At 42.0% G+C, this 18,559-nt stretch overlaps 1 protein-coding gene across 1 annotated transcript in view; it reads right to left on the minus strand.

Annotated features, from left to right (window-relative positions):
* LOC122540190 (dynein axonemal heavy chain 6-like) overlaps positions 1 to 18,559 on the minus strand; it is a 472,579-nt gene that overhangs the window by 344,688 nt on the left and 109,332 nt on the right. The window contains exons 6-7 of the mRNA XM_043675544.1: positions 10,829 to 10,891; positions 8,035 to 8,173 (exon numbers count right to left, since the gene is read on the minus strand). Coding sequence (XP_043531479.1) covers positions 8,035 to 8,173; positions 10,829 to 10,891 — 202 coding nt within the window. The remainder of the gene's footprint in view (positions 1 to 8,034; positions 8,174 to 10,828; positions 10,892 to 18,559) is intronic.

The raw sequence follows: 18,559 nt of genomic DNA on the forward strand, positions 1-18,559 counted from the left end.
CTTTGTCCCTGCCTGCCCTGACTGTTTGACTCACTTCTGTTCTCAGCTGTACCCGTCTCAGATTGATCTCTTTCCTCACTATCTCCCTGGGTCCCCACCCCTCACCTTACTAGTTTAAATCCTCCCAAGCAGTTCTAGCAAATTTCCCTGCCAGTATATTAGTCCCCTTCCAATTTAGGTGCAATCTGTCCTTCTTGTACAGGTCACTTCTACCCCAGAAGAGGTTCCAATGATCCAAAAATGTGAATCCTTCTCCCATACACCAGCTCCTCAGCCATGCATTCATCTGCTCTATCCTCCTATTCCTGCCTTCACTAGCTCGTAGCACTGGGAGTAATCCAGATATTACTACCCTTGAGGACCTCCTTTTTAAATTTTTGCCTAACTCTCTGTAATCTCCCTTCAAAATCTCAACCTTTTCCCTTCCAATGCCGTTGGTTCCAATGTGGACAATGACCTCCTGCTGGTCTTCTCCCCCGTAAGAACATTCTGCACCCTCTGAGACATCCTTGATCCTAGCACCAGGGAAACAACACACCATTCTGCTTTTACTCTGCTGGCCAGAGAAACGTCTGACTGTATCTCTGACTACAGAATTCCCTAACACAATTGATCTCTTGGAAGCCAACGTACCCCTCGTGAAAGAGCCACTCTCTTTCACTTCCTTGTTTAGCCATGGATTCCACCCCCCACCCCCTTACAATCTTTTCACCCCTCTGAAATATGTTATAGTTAGGAAGAATTGAAAATCGCCTTAAAAATCTGCAACTACTCAACACCAATCTTGCCATTTAGACGTACTGCCCAACCCAAAGAGCTTCCCCCAGACCTCCGAACTGGCAGGGCCAAATCTATCCTCACGCCAATGTTATTACCTTTGTTTAACTCTCGTACACTAGCAGTGGACATTTAAACAACTAATCATCCTCAATGATGGGGAGCCCTGCCCATCAGTGCAAATATAAGGATGAAGCGTTTTCATGCACTCAGCCAGAAGTGGACGATTCACTTCAGCCTCCTCCCGAGTACCCCAACGTAATTGATCTGATAAAAGATCACTGGATTCGAGATGTTTAACTCAGCTTTTTCTATCTGTGGATGCTGCCAGACCTTCTGAGTTTCTTCAGCATTTTGTGTTTGTTTGTTTCAGATCTGCAGCATCTGCAGTTCCTTGATTCATTATAACAGGTGTCAGTTCGTCAGTCAAATCAATTCACTTGATGACTTATCAAGAGAGAGCTTAAGACACTGGATACTGCAAAGGCCCAGACAAAATTCCATCAATCCCGTGACAAGCTTTTCCAATGCAACTACAATGGTGCCTTTAACACAACAAAGTGGATAATAGCCCAGGTTGAGGAGGTAATGGAGTCACTGTAATGTCACTGGACCCAGTAATCCAGAGAGGAGAAAGTGAGGACTGCAGATGCTGGATTTCAGAGTTCAGAGTGTGGTGCTGGAAAAGCACAGCAGGTTTAAGCACCACCCAAGGAGTAGGAGAATCAACATTTCGGTTATAAGCCATTCATCAGGAATCTAGAGAAACAGGTAACTGGGCACCTGGCTTGGAATCTCACCACAGGAGATACTAAAATTGGATTGGAAAATCACCAATGTCACCCCCCAGTTTAAGAAGGGAGTAATGCAAAAGATAGGAAATTATAGGCCAATTAGACTGACCTTAGTTGTTGGTAAGATTTTGGAGTCCGTTGTAAAGGTTGAAATTTCTGAATACTTTGAAGTGTAAGGTAAAACAGGGCAGAGTCAGCATGGTTTCATCAAGGAGAAGTCTTGCCTGACAAATCTGCTATCATTCTTTGAGGATGTAATGAGTAGGTTAGACCAAGGAGAGTCAATGGATGTTATCTATCTGAATTCCAGAAGGCCTTTGACAAGGTACTGCACAGGAAGCTACTGAGTAAGATAAGGGCACATGGTTTTAGAGGCCAGGAACTACCATGGATAAAAGATTGGCTGTCTGGCAGAAGGCAAAGAATGGGGATAAAAGAGTCCTTCTCAAGATGGAAGCCAGTGATTGGTGGTTTTCCACAAGGGTCAGTGTTGGGAACACAACTTTTCACTTTATACGTTAATGATCTGGATGAAGGAACTGAAGGCATTCTGGCTAAGTTTGTAGATGATACAAAGATGTGGAGGGACAGGTAGAATTGAGGAGGCAGGGAGGCTGCAGAAAGATTCAGATAGGTTAGGAGAGTGGGCAAAGAAGTGGCAGATGGAGCACAATGTGGGAAAGTGTGAGGTCATGCACATTCGTAGGAAGAATAGAGGCATGGACTATTTTCCAAATGAGGAAAAAATTCAGAAAATTCAGAAATATGGAGTGCTAAGGGACTTGGGAGTCCTAGTCCAGGATTCTCTTAAGGTAATCTTGTAGGTTGAGTTTGTAATTAGAAAGGCAAATACAGTTTTGTCATTTATAGAGTCATAGTGATGTACAGCATGTAAATAGCCCTTCGGTCCAACTCGTCCATGCCAACCAGATATCCTAACCTAATCTAGTCCGATTTGCATTTGGACCATATCCCTCCAAACCCTTCCTATTCATATACCCATCCAGATGCCTTTTAAATGTTGTAATTGTCCCAGCCTCCACCACATCCTCTGGCAGCTCATTCCATACACGCATCATCTGTTGCGTGAAAAAGTTGTCCCTTAGATCCCTTTTAAATTTGTTACTCCCACCCTAAACCTATGCCCTCTAGTTCTGGACTCCCCACCTCAGGGAAAAGACTTTGCCTATTTATCCTATCCATGCCCTTCATAATTTTGTAAACCTCTGTAAGGTCACCCCTCAGCCTCCGACGCTCCAGGGAAAACAGCCCCAGCCTGTTCAGCCTCTCCCTATAGCTCAAATCCTCCAACCCTGGCAACATCCTTGTAAATCTTTTCAGAACCCTTTCAGGTTTCACAATATCTTTCCGATATTTTAACAGGCGCCTAAGCAATGTCCTGTACAGCCGCAAAATCACCTCCCAACTCCTGTACTCAATACTCTGACCAATAAAAGGAAGCATACCAAATGCCTTCTTTGCTATCCTATCTACCTGCAACTCTACTTTCAAGGGGGTATCAACCTGCACTCCAAGGTCTCTTTGTTCAGCAACACTCCCTAGGACCTTACCATTAAGTGTATACGTCCTGCTAAGATTTGCTTTCCCAAAATGCAGCACCTCACATTTATCTGAATTAAACTCCATCTGCCACTTCTCTGCCCATTGGCTCATCTGGTCAAGGTCCTGTTGTAATCTGAGGTAACTCTTTTCGCTGATGTCTCAGAGAGGGTGCAGAATGTTCTCACGGGGGAGAAGGGCCAGCAAGAGGACATTGTTCACATTGGAACCAACTACATAGGAAGGGAAAAGATTGAGAGTCTGAAGGGAGATTACAGAGAGTTAGGCAGGAATTTAAAAAGGAGGTCCTCGAGAGTAGTAATATCTGGATTACTCCCGGTGCTACAAGCTAGTGAGGGCAGGAATAGGAGGATAGAGAAGATGAATGCAGACTATAGACCTCCTAATAGTCAGAGGGAAATTAAGAAACAAATTCGTAAGGAAATCTCAGCTATCCGTAAGAATAATAGGGTGGTTATGGTAGGGGATTTTAACTTTCCAAACATAGACTGGGACTGCCATACTGTTAAGGGTTTAGATGGAGAGGAATTTATTCAGTGTGTACAAGAAAAATTTCTGAATCAGTATGTGGACGTATCCACTAGAGAAGGTGCAAAGCTTGACCTACTCTTGGGAAATAAGGCAGGGCAGGTGACTGAGGTGTCAGTGGGGGAGCTCTTTGGGGCCAACAACCTTAATTCTATTAAATTTAAAACAGTGATGGAAAAGGAGAGACCAGATCTAAAAGTTGAAGTTCTAAATTGGAGAAAGGCCGATTTTGACGGTATTAGGCAAGAACTTTTGAAAGCTGATTGGGGGCAGGTGTTTGCAGGTAAAGTACGGCTGGAAAATGGGAAGCCTTCAGAAATGAGATAACAAGAATCCAGAGAAAGAGTATTCCTGTCAGGGTGAAAGGGAAGGCTGGTAGGTACAGGGAATGCTGGATGACTAAAGAAATTGAGGGTTTGGTTAAGAAAAAGAAGGAAGTATATAGGATATATTGAGTGAATCCTTAGAAGAGTATAAAGAAAGTAGGAGTACACTTAAGAGGGAAATCACGAGGGCAAAAAGGGGATATGAGATAGCTTTGGCAAATAGAATTAAGGAGAATCCAAAAGGTTTTTACAAATACATTTAGGACAAAAGGGTAACGAGGGAGAGAATAGGGCCCCTGGAAGCTAGAGAAGTGATTGCTGGGCCTCTTGCTGAGATATTTGTATAATTAGTAGTCACAGGTGAGGTGCCGGAAGACTGGAGGTTGGCAAACGTGGTGCCAGTATTTAAGAAGGGCGGTAAAGACAAGCCAGGGAACTATAGACCAGTGAGCCTGACCTCGGTGGTGGGCAAGTTGTTGGAGGGAATCCTGAGGGACAGGATGTACATGTATTTGGAACGGCAAGGACTGATTAGGGATAGTCAACGTGGCCTTGTGCGTGGAAAATCATGTCTCATAAACGTGATTGAGTTTTTTGAGGAAGTAACAAAGAGGATTGATGAGGGCAGAGCAGTAGATGTGATCTATATGGACTTCAGTAAGGCGTTCGACAAGGTTCCTCATGGGAGACTGATTAGCAAGGTTAGATCTCATGGAACACAGGGAGAACTCGCCATTTGGATACAGAACTGGCTCAAAGGTAAAAGACAGAGGCCTGTGACCAGTGGAGCCCCACAAGGATTGATGCTGGGTCCTCTACTTTTTGTCATTTACCTAAATGATTTAGATGAGAGCATAAGAGGTGAGGAACATTTGAGGACTCTGGGACTATACTCGATGGAGTTTAGAAGGATGAGGGGGACCTGTTGAAACTTACAGAATACTGAATAGCATAGATAGAGTGGACATTGGGAAGGTGTTTCTATGAGCAGGAGAGACTGGACTCGAGGACATAGCCTTGGAGTAAAGGGACGATCCTTTGGAATGGAGCCAAGGAGAAGCATCTTTCGCCAGAGAGTGGTGAATCTGTGGAATTCATTGCCACAGAAGGCTATGAAGGCTAGGTTATTGAGTATATTTAAAACAGAGATAGGTAAGTTCTTAATTGCCGAGGAGATCAAAGGGAGAAAGAGGGAAAATGTGCTTAAAAAGCTATCAGCCATGATTAAATGGCAGAGCAGACTTGATGGGGTGAATGGCCTAATGTCTGCTCTTATTGTCTTCTGGTTTAATTAAAAGTCTGTAATTAAGAGTCTAATGATGACAAAGAATCTGTTGTTGCCATAAAAGTCCATCTGGTTCACTAACGCCCTCTCGAGAAGAAACATTGCTGTCCTTCCCTGTTCTGACCTACATATGACTCAAGACCAATAACAATGTAGTTGGCTTTTAACAGCCCCCTTGGAAGTGCCTAGTGAACCACTCAATTGGATCAACTGCTAAAAATGTTTCAAAAAATGAATGAAACTGGCTAGCCCTCAGCATCAGAATTGATAGCAACAAACACAGTTCGATCAACACTGCAAAGTCTTCTTTGCAAACATCTGGAGGCTCGTGCCAAAATTGGGAGCAGTGTCACAGACTACTCAAGCCACAACCCAACATAGTCATACTCACAGAATTGTACCTGACAGACAATGTCCCAGATACCACTATCACCATCCCTGGGTATGATATTTCCTGAACCACCAGCATGACAGACTGAGTGGAAGTGGCGGCACAGTGGGATACAGTCAGAAGGGAGCTGCCCTGAAAGTCCACAAGATTAAGTGACTTCAGGTTAAACATAGACAAGGAAACCTCCTATGGATTTCCACATACAATTCTCTCTCTCGGCTGATGGATTGGTATTCCTCCACGTTGAACAACACTTGCAAGAGCACTGAAGGTAGTAAGGGCATAGAGTGTACTCTAGGTGGAGCATTTCATGTCCAGCACCAAGAGTGGCTCAGCAGTAGTATTACTACTGATTGAGCTGGTCAGGTCTGCAGCAGGTGGTGAGACAAGCATCAAGAGAGGAAACATACTTGACATCATCCTAACCAATCAGCCTGCTGCAGTTTCAGCTGTCAATGATAGTATTGGTAACAGTAACTAGCATACAATTCTTATGGAGTGCACGTACTGTCTTCATATTGCTATGAGGTTTTAGGCATGTACTGTACCTTTAAGAGAGAGTGAAAGCTGGCAAACACCTAGCAAAGTACTAAGTATGCTGAAAAATTTAAAAATGTAACATTTGGCTGTGAAACAAATAGCTGAGTTGAGTTGCTATGTTACACAACAAATTTGGATTTGGCCAATCAGTTTAAATTATGCCAATCAAATTTGAATTTTACTGTTTTAATGACATCAAACCAATGAGACAATCCAATGTTCTGGGGTATATAAATCAGGCATTTTAAACAGTTAGCTACAGTGGCAAACAGCACCAATAGTTTCCCACAGAGACAATCTCTGAAAGGTACCTGTTCATATGAAATCTGTGAAACAGAAGGCAGAAGAAAAGAAGACAGGAAGACACAGAAGAGGATCAACACAGCTGACTGGTTTTGAAATTTGATGTTTTTTGTAAATCTTAATCTGGGGGTTTTATCAGATCACTCCTTTGTTATTGAGGGGGACGTAGATAAACCGATCTTATAGTGTTGGTAGTTGTTGTTTAATATTCTATTGTCTTGGAATTAAAGAATTAATTGTTTATTTTTATTTAAATTGTGAGATTTGGGTCTTTCTTTATCATTCATACATTAATAGATTACGAGGGTGAGGTCAGCTTCTCTGTGTGTCTGCTTTAGCGTGCAGAAGGATTTATCCCATGTCGTAACAATATCAAGGATGACTCCATTGTGTTGCATGGCATTATTGCCATACTAAATAGGATAACTTCAAACATATCTAGCAATAGTCAATGGGCTGAGAAGTGGCAGATGGAGTTTAATTCAGATAAATGCGAGGTGCTGCATTTTGGGAAAGCAAATCTGAGCAGGACTTATACACTTAATGTTAAGGTCCTAGGGAGTGTTGTTGAACAAAGAGACCTTGGAGTGCAGGTTTATAGCTCCTTGAAATTGGAGTCGCAGGTAGATAGGATAGTGAAGAAGGCATTTGGTATGCTTTCCTTTATTGGTCAGAATATTGAGTACAGGAGTTGGGAGATCATGTTGCAGCTGTACAGGACATTGGTCAGGCCACTGTTGGAATATTGTGTGCAATTCTGGTCTCCTTCCTATCGGAAAGATGTGAGACCTAAGGGGCAACCTTTTCACGCAGAGTGTGGTACATGTATGGAATGAGCTACCAGAGGATGTGGTGGAGGCGGGTACAATTGAAACATTTAAGAGGCAGTTGGATGGGTATATGAATAGGAAGAGTTTGGAGGGATATGGGCCAGGTGCAGGCAGGTAGGACTAGGTTGGGTTGAGATATCTGGTTGGCATGGACAGGTTGGACCGAAGGGTCTGTTTCCATGCTGTACATTTCTATGACTTACCAATACCATCGAGCAAAAGAACAATCCTGTATCAATGAAAGGTGGATGAGGGCAAGCCAGGAAGCATCACTAAAATTGGGGTGACAACCTGGTGAAGCTACATAATGAACTACTGTATGCCAAATAACATAAGCAGCAAGTGATCAACAGAGCTCGGAGTGACAAGTGATCATCCATCATCTCTCCAGAGGTTCCCAGCATCATGGGTGCCAGTCTTTAGCAATTCAATTCACTCTATGTGATACCAAGTAGTGGTGACACTAAGCTATAACTTCCTTGTTACCCCCTTCTTTTTTGCCTCTCTGAGGGGTACTCAGTTTGACATCGTATCTGAAAAGCAGCACCTCTGCTACTTGCAGTGCTCCCTCAATGCTGTACTGGGCAGGGAATGTCAACCTGGATTTTGTGCTTAAGCCTCTGGTGTGGGACTTGAACTTTCTAATGAAACAAAAGAGATACAAAGTTACCAGACATACCTTCACAAAGACAATAGCATCTTCACCAGTTCCCAGACCTCCATTGCTCGAACTGGCGTTTTCACATACGGCACGGATATAATACAGACAACGTCGAAAGATTTCATCGGCGAGAAACAGTTGCTTTGTCATAATCATCCTGGCAACCAAAAAACAGAATCCATAGGTGAAGATGGGAAAGTGAAAAAAAGAGTGAAGCGCTTAGTGAGAGAAGTTTCTCATAGGGCACAGCTGAGCTAAAGTGGAAGCTTTACTTTCCATCTCACAATTTTGTTTTTGAATTTTGTTAGGAATGGAGAAGTTTAGCCACAGGGAAAGATTGAAAAGAATGGGCTGATTTCTTTGGAACAGAGGAAGTTTTTGGGAGGTATAATTGCACAAATAAAGTTGAGGGGCCTGGATCAATTAGATAGAGATGACATATGTCCTTTGGCAGAGACGTTAATAACCAAGGAGCATATTGCAAAGTAACTGGTGGAAAAATTAGAGATAAGTTGCCCAAAGGATTCTGGAGAGCTAGAACACATTGCTGCAAGGCTTTTTTTCTTATAATTTGGACTAGGGTGTACAAAGTTAAAAATCACACAACACCAGGATATAGTCCAACAGGTTTAATTGGAAGCACTAGCTTTCGGAGCGCTGCTCCATCGGGTGGTTGTGCCACCTGATGAAGGAGCAGCGCTCCGAAAGCTAGTGCTTCCAATTAAACCTGTTGGACTATAACCTGGTGTTGTGTGATTTTTAACTTTTTTCTTATACTCCTTCATCAAATATGGATGTCGCTGTCAAGGCCAGTATTTGTTGTTCATCCCTAATGACTCCAGAATTGATTAGGTTAGGCCATTTCAGTGGCACTTACAAGTCAACCACATTGCTGTGACTCTGGAGTTACACACAGGCTGGACTGGGTAAAAGCAGCAAATTGCTTTTCCTGCACATATTAGTAAACCAGGAAAATTATTTCATAGTCACCATTACGATGATTGGTTTCTCAATTTTAGATTGGTGAGTTGAATTTAAATTGATGGAATTTGAATCTATGCCACTATAGCATTGATCCAGGCCTATGGATTACTAAACAAGTGACATTACCAGACGCGATCATCTCCTCATAAAACTTGGAGGAAGCAGAAATGCTGAATGAATTTATAAAGTAATTGGATAAGTACTTAAGTTGCTCTGAGATGTTGAGCAACAACTGTAACATTAAAATTAGGCTGGATAGGTTGTTTTCTCTTTCAGTAAAAAATGGCCTACATCTATGTAGTGGATATGGTGTTTTCTACTAATGACACATAAATAGGCACATATATATGCACACACACACATATATACACCTAAATCTCACACATACATGTCTGACACAGAATATACAGACATCACACACCATTGATATCTCTCTCTCTCTCTGACACTTACACAAGCACACCCACATATCTCTCACATACACACACACTCACAGACACACACACCCACATGTATCACATTGACACACACACACACACACCTGACCCAAGACAATTCTGGAAACAGAATCAGAATACCTTTTAAAGGTAATGGACATAGAAAAAAGGCTTTCGGGTTGATGGGCCAAATTGGGAAAGGCAGTTTAAGGGAATGAAGTGAAAAGATTTTCATTAAAGACTTGGCGTTGTCATCAATCCCTACATAAATGTGGCACCAGAAAGCTATACAGTTCCACAATCTTTATTCATACAAAATCTGTAGAACTCTTATCTGACAACAACCTTCAGCTTTGAGTTTCATGGGCATGATAATCATCAGCAAGACAGACGTCTACGTACCATTTCTTGCTCTCTTCATGGCAATCTGAATGGTGTAGCATTCCAAAGTTCCTTTACAATTGACTAAACAGTAACTCCTCATTGCACAGTTTGGCCACTACAGGAAAAACACCCAGCTCTGTAGTGTTTTTGAGATATTTATGCATGTACTCCCTGGTTTGCAAATATGTTTCATTTTTAAATTTGTTCACAAGTCATATGCAAATAGGAACACAACGTACAACAATATAAAATAGAAGTATGCGGAAACATTCATATGATGGATCTTTGTTTTAAAGATTAAGACATGTCTGTAAGGGATTGCCTTCATAATTAAGAGCATTTATAAGTCAGATGTTCATAAATCGGGGACCTCCTGTGTAGTTGTCCAGGTTTTAGACAATAATAGCCAGTAGAAACAGGACCTCCAAGGACTCCTGTCTCCTTTTCTCTCAAACAGAAAATCTGGCATCTTCCTGAGAGTGATTTGCCCCTTCTCCTCACAAGCATTCTTTGTGTTCCTCTTTATTTCTGCTTTCTCTTTGTGTCTGCCTCTATGTGTTGATTACCTTCATCTTCCAGTTCCTCTGCTGTATTTCTCATTTCTGCCTGCAGCTGGTCTTTTGTGTTTTCTAGCCACACATCTTCTACCTTAATTTGTTTTCCTGCTGGTGCTGCTTCCAGGTCAAGGGTTCATAGGTCATGTGAACAAGCATTTCATATTATCCAAACAGATTACAATTGATTAAAACTCTTGAAAGTCCCTTTCAAACAATCTTGTAAATACTTACAGGCTCAATATGCCTTTTAAAGAAATTATATAATTTCCATATTATTCTGCTTCCAGGCCAAATGCCAACACACATCTTTTAAATAAATCAGTGAATAGCTTCTCTCAAAGTCACTCCAAACTATTAACAGTTCTACATTCTGGATAATTATGGATGGACAATAAATGTTGGCCTAGCTAGTAATACCCACATCCCATGAATGCTTTTTGAAAAAAATACCTGCTATTGCTGATCTTTAAGTTACGGATATTGACTTTCCAAACATTAAAAGCTTTCCAACATCTGAAAAAGAATGTGAATTAGTTATGGCAAAAAGATAGCAAAGTAAAAGCCTAGCCAGCAAATCAATCTCTGCTAACTGACAGTTTTTTTATTGCTTTATTTTCTGCTGATTCCTGGGAATTGTTGAATTATCAAAATTTTCAAACAATTTGCATGAAACTTTCCACCTAGCTGCCTTGATACATAGTATAAATCAGAGATAATAGGTTTACACAATTTACAGGAGTGAGGTAGGCAGGTTGGCCAATCAAATTCGGCGATTTGAACATCGTGTGTCTCACTCAAATTTAATATGACCACATGTCACCCAGTTCAGGTTTGGGGAGGACACAAAATAATTGCTGCCAGGAAACTTTGGATATTCCTTGGTCTGCAAACAGGATTTTGCACAGGGAGGAACAAAAAAAGATGGATTCAGGAACAGTGACAACTTTCCAAATTGATCTGAAGAAGGAATCCTGGTCTCTAATCGACACAAAGGAGATATTTAGACCACAGAGAAAGCTTCAGTGCAGCAGTTTGATCCCAGTGGACTTCAGTTAGACTTCCTCTCAAAATAATACAAGAGTATAATTTAAGTACAAATGTTGAATTGCAAAGTTTATGAGGCTCCCAGTTGATTTATTCTTCTTGAAAAACAATTCCATCCACAAAGAAATGGCATTTATATAGCATTTTAAAGTAGTAAAATGTTTCAAGGTGTTTCACAAGAACATGATAAGTAAAATCTGATACCAAGCCTTATATGGATGCATTACATAGGTCCTAAGAAGGATCTTATGGGAGGAAAAAAAGCGATGGGAGGAACCTATAGGGGAGACAAGGCAGCCAAAATTGACAGGGATAAAACTGAAAAATAAGCAGAAAGTGTTACCAGGCAACCATTGGTATGCAGGCAATAGTCTTTCCAAAAGCAACTTTTCCAGGAATTACAGACCATACACCACATCTTTCATCTCCAAATGTAGTATTTCCAAGTTTACAAATGATACAAGCTGAACAGAAATGTATGTTGTGAGGAGGATATAAAGTGGTTTTCAGCTGGTGAATGGGGTAAGAACATGTCAGATGGAATATAATGTGGGAAAATGTGAAGTTTTTCACTTTAGTAAGAGGAATGGATGTGTAGAGTATTTCTTAGATGGTGAGAGGCTTAATGTGGAAAGATAGGTTTTTCCCCAGGGTAAGGGAGTCTAAAACTAGAGAGCAGAGGTTTACGGTGAGAGGGGAAAGATTTAAAAGGGACCTAAGGGTCAATGTTTTCATGCAGGATAGGCAGTACGGGCCAAATGCAGGCAAGAGGGACTAGATTAATTTAAGATCTGGTTGGTGTGAATGAGTTGGACCAAATAGGTCTATGACTCTATTTAAAGACAAGGTAGATGAAAGTAAGATGTTTCCCCCGGTTGGGGAGTATAGAATCAAGGGCCACAGATTAAAATTAAGACGGATGCCAGTTAGGACCAAAATAAGAAATGTTGTGAGAAGATTTGTAGCTCATGTTGAGATTCTGGATGCAGATTTGCTCGCTGAGCTAGAAGGTTCATTTCCAAATGTTTCGTCACCCTACTAGGTAATATCTTCAGTGGGCCTCCAGGTGAAGCACTATACATGATTCCTGCTTTCTATTTATATGTTTGGGTTCTTTGGGTTGGTGATGTCATTTTCTGTGATGTCATTTCCTTTGGTGACATCATTTCCTGTTCTTTTTCTCAATGGGTGATAGATGGGGTCTAACTCAATGTGTTTGTTGATAGAGTTCCGGTTGGAATGCCATGCTTCTAGGAATTCTCGTGCATGTCTCTGTTTGGCTTGTCCTAGGATGGACGTGTTGTCCCAGTCAAAGTGGTGTCCTTCATTATCCGTATGTAAGCATACTAGTGAGAGAGGGTCATGTCGTTTTGTGGCTAATTGGTGCTCATGTATCCAGATGGATCCAACACACCAAGCTTCTACGGATTACCCAAAATTCACAAATCAGGAGCCACCCCCCCTCAGACCCATAGTCGTGCTACCTGGAACACCAACTTACAGATTGGCCAAGGGGCTACATCAAAGACTAAAACACTTAGTAGAAGAGCTGGGCTGAGGAGTGGCAGATGGAGTTCAACCCTGCCAAGTGTGAGGTTGTCCATTTTGGAAAGACAAATAAGAATGCGGAATACAGGGTTAACGGTAGGATTCTTAGTGAAGTGGAGGAACAGAGGGATCTTGGGGTCTATGTTCATAGATCTTTGAAAGTTGCCACTCAGGTGGATAGAGCTTGTAAGAAGGCCTATGGTGTATTAGCGTTCATTAGCAAAGGGATTGAATTCAAGAAGTGATGTTGCAACTGTACAGGACTTTGGTTAGGCCACATTTGGAGTACCGTGTGCAGTTCTGGTCGCCTCACTTTAGGAAAGATGTGGAAGCTTTAGAGAGGGTGCAGAGAAGATTTACCAGGATGTTGCCTGGAATGGAGAATACGTCGTACGAGGATAGGTTGAGAGTGCTAGGCCTTTTCTCGTTGGAACGGAGAAGGATGAGGGGTGACTTGATAGAGGTTTATAAGATGATCAGAGGAATAGATAGAGTAGACGGTCAGAAACTTTTTCCCCAGGTGCAACAGAGTGTTACAAGGGGACATAAATTTAAGGTGAAGGGTGGAAGGTATAGGGGAGATGTCAGGGGTGGGTTCTTTACCCAGAGAGTGGTGGGGGCATGGAATGCGCTGCCTGTGGGAGTGGTAGAGTCAGAATCTTTGGTGACCTTTAAGCGGCAATTGGATAGGTACATGGATGGGTGCTTAAGCTAGGACAAATGTTCGGCACAACATCATGGGCCGAAGGGCCTGTTCTGTACTGTATTGTTCTATGTTCTATGTTCTATGTTCTAAGATTCACACCACTCCACCCATTCTACCCAAGAATTCCTGAAGACCATTAAATATACTAATGGTCTCCTTTGATGTAACAGCCCTGTTTACATCAATCAACATTAACCTGGCCAAGGAAACACTGACTACCCTTTTAGAAGATTTAGGGTGTAGGTTTGCTTGCTGAGCTGTAGGTTTGATATCCAGACGTTTCATTACCTGGCTAGGCAACATCATCAGCGGCGACCTCCAAGTGAAGCGAAGCTGTTGTCTCCTGCTTTCTATTTATATCTTTCTCCTGGATGGGCTTCCTGGGGTTTGTGGTGATGTCATTTCCTGTTCGTTTTCTGAGGGGTTGATAATTGGCATCTAGATCTATGTGCTTGTTTATGGCGTTGTGGTTGGAGTGCCAGGCCTGTAGGAATTCTCTGGCATGTCTTTGCTTAGCCTGTCCCAGGATGGATGTGTTGTCCCAGTAGAAATGGTGTTTTTTTTTCATCCGTGTGTAGGGCTATGAGGGAGAAGGGGTCGTGTCTTTTTGTGGCTAGCTGGTGTTCATGTATCCTGGTGGCTAACTTTCTTCCTGTTTGTCCTAAGTAGTGTTTGTGGCAGTCCTTGCATGGAATATTATAGATGACGTTGGTATAAAATTCCATGCAAGGACTGCCACAAACACTATGTAGGACAAACAGGAAGAAAGTTAGCCACCAGGATACATGAACACCAGCTAGCCACAAAAAGACATGACCCCTTCTCCCTCATAGCCCTACACACGGATGAAAAAAACCACCATTTCGACTGGGACAACACATCTATCCTGGGACAGGCTAAGCAAAGACATGCCAGAAAATTCCTAGAGGCCTGGCACTCCAACCACAATGCCATAAACAAGCACATAGATCTAGATGCCATCTATCAACCCCTCAGAAAACGAACAGGAAATGACATCTCCACAAACCCCAGGAACCCCATCCAGGAGAAAGATATAAATAGAAAGCAGGAGACAACAGCTTCGCTTCACTTGGAGGTCGCCACTGATGATGTTACCTAGCCAGGTAATGAAACGTCTGGATATCAAACCTACAACTCAGCGAGCAAACCTACACCCTAAACCTACAAACCTTGCGACTATTAGAAGACCCAAAGACATATACACCAAACACCACTAACTTCATCAGCAAGGACAGTATCGTCAAGCTAGTGGACCTACGCCTTACCACACACTTCACCTTCAACAACAAAACCTACAGACAAACCAACGGAACACCCACGGGATCTCTGATATCAGGGTTCTTAGCAGAGGCAGTAATACAGAGATTCGAACAAACAGCTCTGCCAACCATCCAACACAAGCTTTGGGTCTGCTACGTGGATGGCATCTTTGTCATCACTAAATGAAACAAATTAGAGGAAACCTTCAAGACTATCAATAGTGCTGTTCCTCGCATAAAATTCACTAAAGAGGAGGAAAATAACAAACTGCCATTCCTAGATGTCACAGTAGATCGAACAGCCAATGGGGAACTTCAAACCAGAGTCTACAGGAAAACAACACATACGGACCAAATATTGAACTACAGAAGCAATCATCCCAACATCCACAAAAGAAGCTGTATCAGAACATTATTTCAATGAGCCAACACACACTGCAGCACAGAGGAACTATGCAGAGCAAAGGAAAATCACTTATGCCGTGTATTCAAAAAGAATGGGTACCCAATGAACACAATCTGCTGATTTCTCAGCAACAAACCCACATCCAGAAACCCTAGCCACTCTCCCCTAAATCAAAGACACCTCGGAAATGACTGCCAGACTTCTCAGACCCCTTGGCGTCATGGTAGCCCACAAACCCACCAACACACTAAAACAGCAGCTAATGAACTTGAAAGACCCCATACAGACAACAAGCAAAACTAATGTCATTTACAAAATAGCATGCAAGAACTGTAACAAACACTACATTGCACAAACAGACAGAAAATAGCCACCAGGATACATGAACATCAACTAGCTACAAAACGACATGACCCTCTCTCACTTGTATCCTTACATACATGTAAGGAAGGACACCACTTCAACTGGGACAGCACATCCATCCTAGGACAAGCCAAACAGAGACACGCACAAGAATTTCTAGAAGCATGGCATTCCAACTGGAACTCTATCAACAAGCACATTGAGTTAGACCCCATCCAACACCCCCTGAGAAAAAGAACAGGAAAGGACATCATCACAGGAAATGACATCACTAACCCAAAGAAACCCAAACATATAAACAGAAAGTAGGAATCGTGCATAGTGTTTCACTTAGGGGCCCACTGAAAATGTTACTTAGTAGGGTGATGAAACGTCTGGAAATGAACCTTCCAGCTCAGCGAGCAAGCCTACATCCATTAGAAATGTTTTTACTCAGAGAGTTGTAACTGCTTGGAATGCTTTGCCACAGAGGGCTGTAGAAGCTCAATCTTTGAGTATATTTAAGATAGAAGTTCATAGAACAATGGAAACATAGAACATAGGAGGAGACATGCAGCCCTTCAAACCTGTTCTTCCATTCATTATTATAATGGTTGATCTAACTAATTTATCTGTTCTTGCTTAGGGTCAGAGAGGTTTACAGCGCAGAAACAGGCCCTTCAGCCCAACCTGTCCATGCCATCCAGTTTTTCACAATTAATCTAGTCCCATTTGCCCAATACCCTCCATAACTATTCCATCCATGTAGTGTCCAAATATTTATTAAATGATGAAATTGTACTTGCCTCCATTATTACCTCTGGCAGCCCATCACCAGACACTCACCACACTATGTGTGAAAAAATTGCCCCTCTGGACCCTTTTGTACCTCTGCTCTCTCAGAGGAGAGATATATCTTTCATATTATCCTTTGATCCCTTTAGCTCCAAGTACCAGTACCAAAGCCAACTCCTCTTGAAATCATCCTATGTTTTGCTTCAATGGCTTTTCGTGGTAGCGAATTCCACAGACTCACCACTCTCTAGATAAAGAAATTTCTCCTCTCAGTCCTAAATGGTTTGCCCTGAATCTTTAAACTGTGACTGTGAGTTCGAGACTCTCCCACCATTGGGGACATCTTTCTGCATCAACCCTATCTCATCCAGCTGGAATTTTATAAGTTTCTATGAGTTGCCCCTCAATTTTTAAAATTTCAGCAAAAGTAATCCTAACTGATTCAACTTCTGCTCAAATGTCTGTGCCGATATCCTAGGAATCAGTCCAGTAAATATTTGCTGCACTCACACTATAGCAAGGATATACTTCCTCAGATAAGGGGATCTGCAATTCTGCAGCTGTGGTCTCACTGAGGACTTGTATAATTGCAGCAAGATATCCCTGCTCTTGTACTCAAATCCTTTCTTTTTGAAGGCCAATATCTTATTTGCCTTCTTTACTGCCTTGTTGCACCTGCATGTCTACCTTGGACACCCAGGTCACATCCCCCTCTCGGTTTACAACCACTCAGATAATAATCTGCTTTTCTGCTTTTCCCACCAAAGTGAATTATCCTCAATGATCTGAGCAGAGTCAGCAGGAAAGTGGAGTTGAGGCCCAGAGATGACGATTGTTTTGAATGATGGAGCAGGAACAAAGAGCTGAATTGCCTACTCCTGCTTCCAGCTCTTAGATTCTTATGGGGATAGCATGAGTAAAAGGCATTGTTCAATCATCCATGATCGTACTAAATAGGAGAGCAAGCTTGACAGGCTGAATGGTCTGCTCTTGTTCCTATATTCCCAGAAATAAAAACCTGTGGAAGAGGAGTTCACCAAAACCCATGTTGATAAAATAAGTGAGGTGTTACTAGTTTGTATAAAGTTTCTATATCTAACGAAATGGCATCAAGTGAATGATGAATGAGGTTTCAGTAACAATGAGGTCCTGTTGAGATTGAAAGGGTTGAATCTTTATTTCTAATACTTATAATAAAACTGTTTCAGATAGTTCTGGCAGCCTCTTGGCAACAAAACTTCAAGTGATGTTTTACCAACCCAGGTCTTACTTTGGGTTCTGACTTGTCCAGTATTACCACCAGCTGGGATTTTAACAGCACCCTTTCGAGAATTTTCATTCTCGACAACAACAGAATATACAATGTTGGGCTCCACAGCAAGAGTGTGATTCAATCTGCTGACTTACTGTTAAGCAGGGAAAGTGTGAATTACCAGAGCAGAATTCATAAGTACATAACATAAGAAATAGGCCATTCAGCTCCTCAAACATCTCCCCTGACTTTTGACTAATTCTTGGCTGATCTGCCCAGGCCTCAACTCCTCTTTTGTGTCAGCTCTGCATAGCCCTTGATTCCCTGATATTTAAAAAATCTAACTACATCCTCTTTAAACACTTTCATTGATCTAGCCTCCACAACTCTCTGCAGTAGAGAATTCCAGACATTCACGACCATCTGGGAGCAGAAATTCCTTTACATCTCAGTTTTAAATGAGTATCCTCTTATTCTGTAAGTCCCCCACTTTGAGATTCCCGCATGTTTGGAAACATCCTCTCAACATCCACCCAAGTGAGCTCCCTCAGTATCTTGTACGTTTCAATAAAATCACTCTAAGTCTTCTAAATGGTAATGAAGGAAGGCCTAGCCTGTTAGCTGTTCTTGACAGGCCAACCCCTTCATTCAGCAATCAGCCTGGTGAACTTCTTTGAAACTACCTCTAATGCCTGCCTTAAAAACTTACACAGAACTCCAGATGCAATCTCACTGACGCCCTGTGCAGCTGTATAAAAACATCCCAGATTTTAAATTCCAACTTCCTGGCTATAAAAGCTATTTGCCT

Source organism: Chiloscyllium plagiosum, chromosome 3 (genome assembly GCF_004010195.1).
Source record: "Chiloscyllium plagiosum isolate BGI_BamShark_2017 chromosome 3, ASM401019v2, whole genome shotgun sequence".
Taxonomy (NCBI): Eukaryota; Metazoa; Chordata; class Chondrichthyes; order Orectolobiformes; family Hemiscylliidae; genus Chiloscyllium; species Chiloscyllium plagiosum.